We start from the raw sequence: 13,500 nt of genomic DNA, 5'->3' as shown, positions 1-13,500 counted from the left end.
GTGACTACATAATCTTCGTCCGCTTACTCTTCACTAGAATTATGTGTTCGCAATTTTCTAGAATCCGATGGTGAACGACCGAGGATACTACGGCAGTCGGTCGACTGTCGCGTGGTCTCCGTTGCCAAATCAGGGTTCAAACTTACAAACTGCAGATGGACATCTTTCACGTTTTTTACCTTGATGAATTATTGGTTGATAATTTTGTATTTGGGACAATGTAACAATAGAAACATTACGCTATCTACGTCTACACTCCACAAGCAACTTCATGGTCTATGGCGGAGAGCATCTGGTACTACTACTTTTTTCCATTTTCTTTTCGTATGATTTCTGTTTTCTCTGATTGTCGTGTTCATTTCGCGAGACGTGTGTGGGAGGGGCTTTTGCTACGAGGTTCAATCTTAAGATAAAGAATATTGCTTTCTGCTTATGCAGCGTGAGGAACTCTGATACGATAGAATACTGTACATGTCAAGATCATCTTTATAGGTGCTTGTAACAAGGCAGTATTATCAAAGATAGTAGAGTAATAACAGAGATGTAAAATCACTGATGGGAGAAAACTAGAGGAAAACTTGAATGGCATGGTTAATTGGCTCTGAGCACTATGGGACTTAACATCTATGGTCATCAGTCCCCTAAGAACTTAGAACTACTTAAACCTAACTAACCTAAGGACATCACACAACACCCAGCCATCACGAGACAGAGAAAATCCCTGACCCCGCCAGGAATCGAACCCGGGAACCCGGGCGTGGGAAGCGAGAACGCTACCGCAAGACCACGATCTGCGGATTTGAATGGCATGTCACGATATTGAATCTGTTTACTTCGTCCAGCCACTGGCCTATACACTGCCGGCAAAAAATTAGTACACCCTTTTAGAATTTTTTAGTGCACTTAAGATTATTTGTTGCAGCAGCGCTTGTCGAGTACATTAAATTATTACGAGGGCTATCCACAAAGTACATTACGTTTTGGAATAATAAATAAATAATGTATTGGAATTTTCTTTTATTATGTACAGATGAAAGCCACACTTAAATACTACTTTTCTACATAGTTGCCATTTAAATTAAGGCACTTATCGTACCGATAGACGAGCTTGGAAATTCCTTCGTTGTAAAATTCGGCCGCCTGCGCCTTCAACCACGTGGCGACTGTCTTTTGCAACAGAAAAGGTGTGATTTTTGTGGATTTCCTGGAAAGAGGCACTACAATAAACTCTCAAAGGTATTGCCAAACTCTGCACAACCTCAGAAGAGCAATACAAAACAAGCGCAGGGGAAAGTTGGGCTCAAAGATCTTACTGATTCACGACAACGCCCGGGCCCACACGGCAAATGCCACTCGTGAAGTTCTCGAATCTTTTAAGTGAGAGTTGTTTCCTCATCCGCTGTACACTCCCGATCTGGCACCAAGCGACTTCCACTTATTTCCAGCAATGAACAAGTGGTTGGCTATGCAGAGTTTTGATGACGACGCACAGCTTCAATAAGAGGTAACCACGTGGTTGAAGGCGTAGGTGGCCGAATTTTACGACGAAGGAATTTCCAAGCTCGTCCATCGCTACGATAAGTGCCTTAATTTAAATGGCACCTATGTAGAAAAGTAGTATTTAAATGTGGCTTTCATCTGTATATAATACAAAAATTTTCCAATACTTAATTATTTTTAATTCCAAAACGTAATGTACTTTGTGGATAGCCCTCGTACATTTACAGATCAAGAGCGCAAGCGGTTCTGAGATACCAAGTATCGATCTGTGCTGGAACTCCCATATTAGTACGTGGTGTAGCTTCTGTAGACAGTAATGCAGGGTCTGACTCTGACAACCAGTCGATCATATAGATAGAGAATACTGTCCTTGGGTACTCTGTGCCAAAACTGCTCGATCTGTTCACATAGTTCTGTAAGTGATGTAGGCTGACGGGTTGCGCGAGTCAATTCTTGTCCCATCATATCCCACACGTACTCGCTTGGAGATGAGTTCGGAGATCGTGCTGGCCAGTGGTATTGTTGCACGTCTTGCAGAGCAAGTTGAGTTTCACGGGCAGTGTGTGGACGAGCGTTATCTTGTTGGAGCAACACATCACCTTCCTGTTGCAAGAACGACGAAAGAACGGGTCTAACAACATTCTGCAAGTACCGAGTGCTGGTTAGCGTGCCCTCTAGTAACACCAAAGGTTGAACGAGAGTTGTAACTCATCAAACCTGAGACCGTAAGGTTCTGGATGGGGCCAGTGTGTTTTGGACGAATGCACTCTACGAGACAACGCTCACCAGGTATACTTAATATGCGCAGATAACCATCACTTGCGTGCAGGCAGAATCTGCTATCATTGCTGAACACCACGGCGCGCCATTTCATCTTCCAAGTGATCTTCTGATCACGCCAGTCGAGCCGTCCACGTCGACGCTGTGATGTGAGCGGGAGACGGGCTAGAAGTATGCCACTGCTAATAGCACGTCTGGCCTCACAAGCCCTCTTATCTGTGAAGGTAGAAGACAAGGTACTGGCAGAAGTAAAGCTGTGGGTACCGGGCGTGAGTCGTGCTTCGGTAGCTCAGTTGGTAGAGCACATGCCCGCGAAAGGCAAAGGTCCCGAGTTCGAGTCTCGGTCGGGCACACAGTTTTAATCTGTTAGGAAGTTTCATATCAGCGCACACTCCGCTGCAGAGTGAATATTTCATTCTGGAAACATCCCCCAGGCTGTGGCTAAGCCATGTCTCCGCAATATCCTTTCTTTCAGGAGTGTTAGTTCTGTATGGTTCGCAGGAGAGCTTCTGTAAAGTTTGGAAGGTAGGAGACGAGGTACTGGCAGAAGTAAAGCTGTGGGTATCGGGCGTGAGTCGTGCTTCGGTAACTCAGTTGGTAGAGCACTTGCCCGCGAAAGGCAAAGGTCCCGAGTTCGAGTCTCGGTCGGGCACACAGTTTTAATCTGTCAGGAAGCCTCTTATCTGCGCTTTGGAAGCGACAGTCTCGGCGGGCGTCTTTACCGTATGGACGTCCAGAATGAGAATGTTCGCATGACCACTGAAATCAGTATCGTCGCACAACTGACGCAGTACGTCCAACTTGTGAGGATATTCTCTGAAAGGACCATCCCGCCATTCGGATGGCTGCAGTTTGACCTTAAACTCGCTCAGTTGGAAGCACGAGTGCATCTCTGTGGCATGGTTGCTGCTTGCTTCACTTGTTTGCACCACACTGAGCCTTCTGGTTATGAGCATTCCCTATCAAAGGGTAGACGCAGATGGCACTCCGGTAGATATGCCACTATGCTATCAGTTGGCGGAAGACGTTGAAACCATTATCAGCACATACTATCTCCGAGGTGGCATACGCGACAACTGAATCAAAGTTAACGTCGTCTTTCCGTGTACTCATTTTTTTTCCCGGCCGTGTGTGATGGGCTGTTACATTTTAATGTATCCTCCATGTTCTGTCGAGCGAGACGCCACTTTCTTTTTCTGGAACCATTGCTAATTTGTCTACAGATAGAGTTTTCATTCTGCAGTGGAGTGTGCGCTGCTTTAAAGCTTTTCGAAACAGATTTATTATCCACCTTGATTGCATTAATTTTTTAAAATGACCGTTTCCACATGAAAGCTCCTCAGATCTGTAGCCAAAAATAAAGTAATACTCTACGAAATACAAATGTTATTATGCCATCAAATGCATGGAAACGTACCTGACTGTGTCGGCTATAAGAGTAATCCGTCCAACTATTAGTAAAATTTACATGTTACTTCAGATAATAAAACAGTGGTTTGGTAGACTCTACGTTATTAATATAGCCTATAAAGTTACTGTCAGCCAGTGGCGACTGGTACACTTGTAACATTCGAATAAAACACTCAGAGGGGTCCAAAAAATATATCCTCTGTTTAAAAGTCCATAACTTGCAAACTAATTGACAGAGTCGTCTCATCTTTGGTAGTCTAATACTTTGTAGTTTCAGCAATCGCCACAAAAGCGTTGTATTGCGTTGTTTTGTTTTGTCAGATGACAGTCGCCAGATAGTAAGTGTTTTGTACTTAGTTGCGCCTAGTTACTCGAGTAAACATGGCTGGCGCAAGGCTTACATTCGATGAAAGGAAATCAGTTTTAAAGTGGTATTTTAAGTACGAAAACATTAATGAGGTTCAACGGCAATGGCGAAATGAGTATCAAACGGAGCCACAGACACGTTTAACGATTCGTCGCATTCGAGACAAATTTCCGGTGAATTTGCCAGGAGTAAATGTGTGGTGTGGGTTGTTTTACCGGGGCTTGATTGGGCCATTCTTCTTTGACGGCGCAGTTACCGGTGAGGTGTACCTTCAAAAGCTTTAGACATCCATTTTACCTGCCATCCGAGATTCGTATGAAAACGGAAGAGTTTACTTTCAACAAGATGGTGCCCCAGCCCACTGCCAAAGTCGTGTTAGGGCGTATCTCGACGAAAATCTACCAGGAAGATGGATAGGTCGTAGAGGTGCTGTGGAGTATCCACCACGTTCTCCAGACCTAACTCCTCTGGGCTTTTACCTGTGGGGAACACTAAAGGACATCGTTTATCGACAAAAGCTACGCACATTGGATGAACTTCGAGAATCCATCATACATTCATGTGCAAATATCGAACTGAACACGTTGCAGTCAGTAGTTTGTCCTGCAGTTCGGAGTCATCGTTTGTGTGTGGATGTTAATGGTGACCATTTCGAACACCTACACTGATATCTTTAAGTTGGACTTTAAGCTACACTTCCACCAAAAATGAGACAACTCCGTCAATTAGTTTGCAAGTTATGGACTTTGAAACAGTGGATACATTTTTTTGGGTCCCTCTGTATATACCTACACTGAATTAATATTAATTTTTGTTTGTTTTTTGAGAATACTGTTCTTAGAGGCACTTAATTGGTTTGTCAAGGTGACAGACATTATAAAAGAAACATTATAAAACACACTTTAATTTAAAAGTCGGAGGCCCCCATGTGCAAGGCGTTGCTGCAGGCCTGTCTTCATCGTTGCTCGATTCTTCACGTGATCGCTGTGTTGTGTTGTGACGCGAGCGACTATCGTCTGCTGATCGCAACCGTGGGCAGAGCGATGCGCAGGAGGGCCTCTTATTAGGGCCAGGCGCAGCACACTTGATTCAGATGTCACGCAGTACACGTTCTCCCACCTATCGCCGTTAGTCACCTATATGCAACAGTCACTACTTTATGAAGTCGACATAAATTTTGAAGAACTCATTATGGTTGAATTAGTTCTTCTGTTTCGGACTAAGGTTTGGATCTTGCTTTTGTGAGTGTAAATTGAAAGTTCCTCCGAGACGTTAAGGACTCATTCTCTTCCAGCTCTCTGTGGTATGTCCAAATTTTGCTCAGTATTCGTGACTGAGTTGTCACATACGATGCCCAAACCTCTGTTTTGTTCTGTGAGTATGTGTGGCTCTTAAATCTAGTTTTCTTGCTGCTCCCGTTTGTCCCATGCACTGTTTACAAGGGTCATTGTTTTTTATATATTTTTTTTTATTTTCACTATGGGACTTAGCATCTGAGGTCATCAGTCCCCTAAACTTAGAGCTACTTCAACCTAACTAACCTAAGGACATCACACACATCCAAGCCCGAGGCAGAATTCGAACCTGTGGCCGCAGCAGCAGCGCTGTTCCGGACTGAAGCGCCTAGGACCGCTCGGCCACAGCGGCTGGCGGTCATTGTTTTTGATTCTGTACACAGCTGAGTCCTGAAATTTATTCCTGCTATTACAGATTTTATGGCAGAGCCTAAATTTTAACATGTTATTTGTACGGAAACCTATTTTAAGATGTACTTCGCGAAAATATTTCCCAATGTGGTTGGCTGTCTTTCCATGGCAAGTAAAAACCACGTATTTTTTGTTGTTGTTATTCTTAGCTGCAATATGACGTCTACTTATTTATTTTAATTGTTTCTTCTTTATCTTACTATACATTTTCACCAAGTCCTTGCTTCTGTATTCATTCGTAATGGTCACTTGCTTTAAATCACTCAGTTCTTTTTATTCTTCCTGCTGGCTTAGCGGCAATTTTAATTACCTGTCCAGCATTGCATTAAATATGCGCACTTGTATCCTGGAGGGTGGTATGAGCCCTCATTAACAAATGTATGTCTCCTGAATAAGCTAAATTCGTGTTTTCCGCATTCATTTATTAGTTGAAACTACAGTGGTTTATGCAGCTGTCTTCCTCACAGTCCATAGCGAACTTAATCGTTTGGTGCTGAGATCAGATTTTATTTGTTACATTTTCAATGTCATCGAATCATTTACATATTTCAAAGAATTTGTTTTCCAAGTAATTTATGAAAATACCCGACAAGGTTCCATGTAAATCATTACCCATTGCCATCCATCTTTCTGTTGATAAATTTTGTCGGTCACTGCAAAACAATTGAAGAATAACACCAGTTGCAACGTTTCCACTGAGTGCTTGTAGGTACTTCGTGTTCTCACGATCAGAGTGTTTTTCACTTGCGATTGACTCTCTTGCTTTAAATGCCATGTACGTTTATTCTTAATTCATTTTTGTGAAATCACATGCTACGTTCAATTAAAAAAAATTGTTTAAATAGCTCTGAGCACTATGCGACTTAACTTCTAAGGTGATCAGTTGTCTATAACTTAGAACTAATTAAACCTAGATAACCGAAGGACATCACATACATCCATGCCCGAGGCAGGATTCGAAACTGCGACCGTAGCGGTCGCCCGCCTCCAGAGTGTAGCGCCTAGAACCGCACGGCCACTCCGGCCGGCCGTTCAATTCCAATATAGTCTCATTTGTCCATTTTTGCATTTATTTTTAAAAACTTTCTGGCATATTTAAACTGTGTTCCGGGCCGGTACTCGATCGTTGAACTATTGCCTGGGGGGGCTAAGATGTCTGAGCACTTCTCACAACCCACCCTCACAGCTTTACTTCTGACAACAACTCTCTCTCTCTCTCTCTCTCTCTCTCTCTCTCCCCTGCCTTCCAGGCGTTAAAGAAGTTAAAAAATACATATTTGTCTATTTTTCAGTTGCACATTTTTTGCAATATGACCAGTTTCGATTCCCCTGGATCATCTTCAGATCTACGTAGTTACGTAAGAAGCCCGTCGTGTCTGAATTGGAGCTGCACATCAAAATACTCTTTATTTCCGATACATGCACCAAATGCCAGGAGACATTTATCTCTTAATGGTGAGCAGAGAGACAGTTTGGAGGATAATTGAATTTTATGGGAAGCCTCTTCTTGGTTCGCATAATGTAAGTAGGCGTAGGGTAGAATAAGTAGTACTTATCGTAGCTTGTCTCGGACTACATCACTGTAAAATGAACCAATGATTTTGATACCCCCAACACATTTCTTTCTCTCTCTTTCTGTTTATTTCTTTGTTTCCTTACCCATACAAGTACACACACACACACACACACACACACACACACACACACACACACACACACAGACGGACAGACATGAAATGAACAGTGGAACGAAATAAAGCTTCTGAGTTCTCTTACCGCAATGGTTGTTCCTGCCCAGAGAAGCAAAACTAGTCCTATCCACTGCCAGGCGGAGTTCATGATGCTGCTGTAACAGAAGAAATATTTCGATGTCAATGACTGTTTCCTCCTCCAGAGTGTCTGCAAAACATGTTAACGAGATATAAGCAACAGCAAGTGTAAAATTACTGAAAAAGTAGACACCTACTGAATTGGATTAAGTGCGAAAAATAACGCTATTTTTTGTCGTGTCTATTAGATCCTCAGCTTAGACGAACCCCTAATTTTTGGCTTGTGTTCGAGATGTCTCAACGCCGCCTAATCTCAGTGAAGTGGGAATCTTTTGTCATGGAACATGTCTTTTTCAGAACACGTCTCTCTGGATTGCGCCTTGCCACGAATGACGCTGCTTTCCCCGACGGAGGTTCGAGTCCTCCCTCGGGCAAGGGTGTGTGTATTGTCCTTAGTGTAAGTTAGTTTAAGTTAGATTAAGTAACGCGTGAGCCGAGGGAACGATAACCTCAGAAGTGTGGTCACATAGGAACTTACCACAAATTTCCAAATTTTTCTAGATCGCGAGCATGGAAGTTTTATGTGCTGCGAGAAGAGAACGGTGTGTATCTTCAAGTACGTGTTGTGTGTTGTTCGGGAAAACTATATGAAAGCTAGCTCTTGATATTTCCAAGCTCTTCAAGTAACCTTTCATCCAACACTAATAAAGCAGCAGCGTGTGTCTTTTCCTATGGGCTGAGGATGACATGGCGGCAGTGGGTACTATAGAGCCTTCCGAGGCCTGATTGGATGGAGTGTGTCTTTTGTTCGTGTGGGCTGCCGTTTAACTTACAGAATATTAAACTTTGAATACGACAGGGAGTACAGCATGATGGGAAGACCACCGATTATACACGTACTTTGTACCTTGAGCCGTACATCTGTGACAGTAAGACATACGTAAAGAACGCTAAATATCTCATGAAAACGTCTTCTGCAAGTTGTAGATCCTTCCGGCAATAGACCAGAAATTGGTTCGTTACTTGCTTTGAAACAGATGTATAAGCTAATTGGTAGCGCAACAAATTAGTGCTGTACACATAATTATTATCATTGTTGTTGTTATTAGAGTGGTCGGAAAGAAAGCGTTGAAGGCTTGCAATGTCTGCCACTTCAGACGTAAGGAGACCAGCAGTCAAGTAACTTACAAATAATAACTATAGTGCACACATTTTAACCAGGGGATTTTAAACGGGGATGCATGGTGTGGGCAAGACAAATGTGTCCAGGGAGAACAGCAGTGCGGAGAAAGCACGTTTTGTATGAAGTGTCTTAACGTCACTATGGGTATTTAGCGTTCGTGTCTCAGATGTAGGTAGCACTCGCTATTCACGGAGAATTGCTTCATCATTTATTACAGCGCGCGCCCACAAGCACACACACCCCTCCCCTCCCCTCCGCCCCCCCCCCCCCAACACACACACACACACACACACACACACACACACACACACACACACAGAAACTAAATGTCATTCATCCTTCAACATTTTAAAAACAATGTTTTTCAAAGAAAATTCTTTTTTATTTTAAACTTTAGTTAGGCTCATATTAAATGATGGTGGGGAGAGCGGTTGAGGGGGGCAGTGGTGTCAGGGGGAGGGGTGTACAAGCACTACCTGACTGCACTCAGAGGTAGTGGTATAAGAAAGCTTGGGAACCACTGTTGTAAGCTTTTAATTGAGCGATGTTAAGAATTTGTAAAGCATTTACTGTGTTTCAACTAAAACTGTGTACAAAAACTTTTTAGGTGAAAAACGGCCCGAAAGAATGTTTTGATTCCGTTTTATCAATTAACGTCCTGCAAAGTAGTATTCTAGGACAGTTCTAGAAACAGAAGTAGAAATTTGATTGTACAAAATGGTGTAATGAGGACTGTATGTGAGTACTGTCTAAGCAGGCACGTGCTTCCCTCTTGACAGTGACGGCAGCAGTCGTACATGTAAACAAGGAATACAAATATGATTTGATGAAACGATAAGTGCAGTAGAATGACAGTAACCACCAAGCTATGGAACTGTGGGAAAACGTAAATCCAGTATCGCTGTTCATCGCTTTTAGTTCGCCTACGCCACTGGTGTTCCATTTACATCTTTGTTGTCTGCTCATAATGCAACAGTCATTATAACTCCGTCAGCGTCAAATTAACGAATCGATGTTATTTTGTCTACGTCTTGTAATACCAAGTCCCCCATTTTCCTGTCGAAACCGATATTGGTGCGCTGCAAGAAAGATGATCGGAAACCTCCGTATGAATTTGAATGTCCTTAATTTAACCGTCAAGGCCTTTACCCGAGATGTATGAACGAGACGGTACTATGGTGCTTCACTCTTCTTATAACACACACTCTTAAATCTGTAACAGTAAACGTGACCTCCCTTTCACTCTCCACTCACTAATGGAATTGGCTGAGCTTTCCGGTAAAGTCCTCGCGCTTAGGTGCCTCACCAACCCAAGACGAGACATGCCGCTCTTCCTGGAACTCGTGTGTGCCATTAACCCTATCTGGTAAGGGTTCCAGACAGGAGAATATAATTAATAGCCGGTCGAACGAAGGTTCCTTAAGCTACCTCGTTCGTGGATGAAACACATTTCCTTGCAGTTCTTTCAATGAAACTCATTTTGGAATCTTATTTTCTTACAGCTAGCTTTATGCTGTCATCCCACGTTTGTTCGCTATGGATGAATATTTAATACCTTCGAGTCAAACAGAGGGGTGTTACAAGTTAACCGTGTGTGTCTGTCTGTGATATCGTAGCTTCCAGACGAATTGTCCGATTTTGATGCAGATTTTTTTTATTTGAAAGCTAGTTGAATCAGGATGGTTCTTAGCTATGTTTCATGAAATTATGTTCAGCTGTTTAAATTTCATCAGCTAAATTAAGTAAAAATGTTTTCCGCTAGCGCACTTTCTTGATATACGGTTCGAAAACGTAAGAGCTACGTGAAGTTACGCACTACATGATTGTAGAGTACAAAATATGCAAATAAATGTCTACGATAACATATGTTTACTTCTACGGTTGACAGACAATGCTGATTTTTGTGTTTTGAAATCGCCGGTTTGAGCACCTACTCAGCAGAAAATGAGTGATTGTTACTCAACTGTAAAAGCTCAACATATTCTCTCACAGACTTTGCTATAATTTTTTTAGGCTTACAATTCGGTTCAAAATCAAATGATTTTGCCCCAATAGTTTAGGTAGCCTATTTCAAGAACGCGCAATGGAATTCCACTTTTTTTCTTTTTGTTTTGGCCTTGGGTTACAAGGACCATACAGCCAAAAATGGTTGTAAAGTGCCAGAGAAACATATTTGCAAAAAAGCAAAGTAGAACAAAATTACGAAGTTGGCATACAAACACTCTGTGAAAGTAAAATAACAACGCAATTAGACAAACACCAGACCGCCAGCGGATGTGATAACAATAAGCCCACTTTCTTCCGACTTGATTTAATATTATTACCAATGCTCACTGCCTTTGTTACCTAATTAGATAAATACAGGTATTAAAACATAGTTATTTGTGAATATATATATATATATATATATATATATATATATATATATATATATATATATATATATATATATATATATATATATATGGTCTCACCGAAATATGCATATTCTGACAGTAGATGCATTTTTATAAATCTTATTATAGTTGCAAGATTTGGCAATGCAAAATCGCACTTTGAGTTTCAAACTGAAATAATATGTATATGAATTAAAAAAGAAATACGTAATTCACTTAAGTGAACAATGTATTAAAGAAAAGAAAAACATCGGAATAATTATTTCAGTTTGAAACTCAAAGTGCGATTTTGCATTGCCAAAATCTTGCAACTATAATAAGATTTATAAAAATGCATCTACTGTCAGAATATGCAGATTTCGGTCAGACCAGATATCTCGTCGCAGTTTCGTGTTTCGTTCTGGAAAGTATATGTGTGAATGTGGGGATAGAGCAACGGTCCTACCGTGTGTACTAGTAAAATATAAAGCTTAAAAAGCATGAAATAAAACTTAAATTAAAAATTTGAAAAAAAACGTACACAAAAAATCCTAAAATGTAAAAAAATATATCTATTGCCCCTTTAATTTTAATAGAAGTAATAATTTTTCGGTCGAAGTGTCGTCGCGTCGGGGGGACCACTAAGTATATAAAAGGAAATAAGAAGTTGACATCAGCTATCCTTTCTACAACAGCACACTTTCATTATTTCCTCTATAAGCCTCTGCTGTTTGGCGTCATCTCTTCCAGTCCTGCGCGTCCTGCCTTCACACCTCAAAATAGCTAGTGAAGGTACAGTTGCTTAAAAGCCATTCAAAAGCCAAGATCGCAGAAAGTATTTTTTACTCAAGAGAACCGGTTTCAATAGTCTTAGCTGTCATCTTCAGGTCTTATATATTTTTTCTTTTTAGGCTGACCTCATTAAAAAATGTCAAGTGGACAAAACTCAGCACATTACAAACGTTGAAATATTTTATCGATGACAAACTCAGTACATATACACGTCGAAACATTTTAGCGATAACAAACATGTATAATGCGCTGAGTGTTATCCACTTGACATCTTGTGCATGAGGTAGGCGTAAAATGAAAATGTTTTACTACAAAAAGATGCTTAAGACCTGAAGATGGCAGCTAAGACTGTTGAAACCGGTTGTCTTGAATAAAAAATATTTTATGTGATCTTGGCTTTTGAATGGTTTTTAGCAATGAAAACAGATCGCCTTTCCTCGTAATGAGAAAATTTAATTAGGGGTTATAATTTCATATTATACTAAATATGAAAACCAATTCGTCTTTAATCAGCATAACATTATTAAACACTAGAGCTACCTATTTATTTTATGTCACATTTTTACATCATGACGTACTATCTAAGTCTTTATTAAACCGCGAGCGAAAGTCGCTTGGTCGTGGGGGCGTGACCAAGTGCAGCGACCCGGAAGGGCGTCCATGTGAGGGCAGGCGTCGTTGGAGATTGGGTCCATATTGCAAATTTTTCGGAATAAAATAATTAAAACTAAGGCTCAACGATTACATACTGTTGATTTGATTCTTACCTATGTTGCCTTGGTAGTTTACTTGTACTTAAATTTCATACTTTACCAATTTTAGGTATATTCTGTTTTCATTTTATTTGTTCAGCGGTCTCCCGACGTGACAACACTTGGATCAGAATATTACTACTTATATTAAACTTACAGGCCATTATATGTATATGTGTTTTGATTTTTAATTAAAGTTTTTTTTTACATTTTTCGACTAATTTAGCGCCAGTAGCGTAATCGAACAACAGTGTGTCTTTCCAGCTACTTGTCCACAATGTGCTACATTTATATACGTTGAAGGCAACCTGTCGGTCACTGCACGATACGTCGATCCTCTGCGGCTGTTGCTACGTCTCGCTATTGTTTCCTGGCGTCGCTACGCAGCTATTTGCGGCTCCATCAGAGAACAATATCAAGGAGTTTCCGATATTATCTAGCACACCATTTATGTGTATCGTGTACAATAACCACTCCATATCACTGACGTAATGTACACACATATTTACTATTACATCCGCGTTATTCCACCCATTAAGAACGATGTGCTGTATCCTTCTACCAGGATGTCCTGGGTTGTCACACACCTGATCTGATATCCTCTAAGCTCGTTTACTGTCTGCTAGCTGACGGTGTAGATATACATCTAACACAGATCAGTCCTATCACTGTTTAACAACATTGTTCTGATCTCAGCAGAGATTCAAACCTCTCTATTTATTTTTCGTGTATTTAGTAAGGAAAGTTTCTCTTTCATAGCTGAATGTTTGTGTTTTATTTCATGAAATACGCTTCGCTTGGTTTCGTATCTTAAAAGATACAGAATATAACTATTATACTGACAGTATAACGCATTCATATCATAT

General features: G+C 41.0%; 1 protein-coding gene across 2 annotated transcripts in view; it reads right to left on the bottom strand.

Annotated features, from left to right (window-relative positions):
- The window catches only part of LOC126332889 (NPC intracellular cholesterol transporter 1 homolog 1b-like), a 155,136-nt gene that overhangs the window by 128,317 nt on the left and 13,319 nt on the right, over nucleotides 1–13,500 (bottom strand). For both annotated transcript variants that reach the window (XM_049996690.1, XM_049996691.1), the window contains exon 2: nucleotides 7,540–7,609. In XM_049996690.1, coding sequence (XP_049852647.1) covers nucleotides 7,540–7,602 — 63 coding nt within the window. In that variant the 5' untranslated portion in view covers nucleotides 7,603–7,609. The remainder of the gene's footprint in view (nucleotides 1–7,539; nucleotides 7,610–13,500) is intronic.

This window comes from Schistocerca gregaria, chromosome 2 (genome assembly GCF_023897955.1).
Source record: "Schistocerca gregaria isolate iqSchGreg1 chromosome 2, iqSchGreg1.2, whole genome shotgun sequence".
Classification (NCBI taxonomy): Eukaryota; Metazoa; Arthropoda; class Insecta; order Orthoptera; family Acrididae; genus Schistocerca; species Schistocerca gregaria.
Note: the sequence above shows the minus strand (reverse complement) of the source record. Positions and strands in the feature narration are given on the sequence as shown.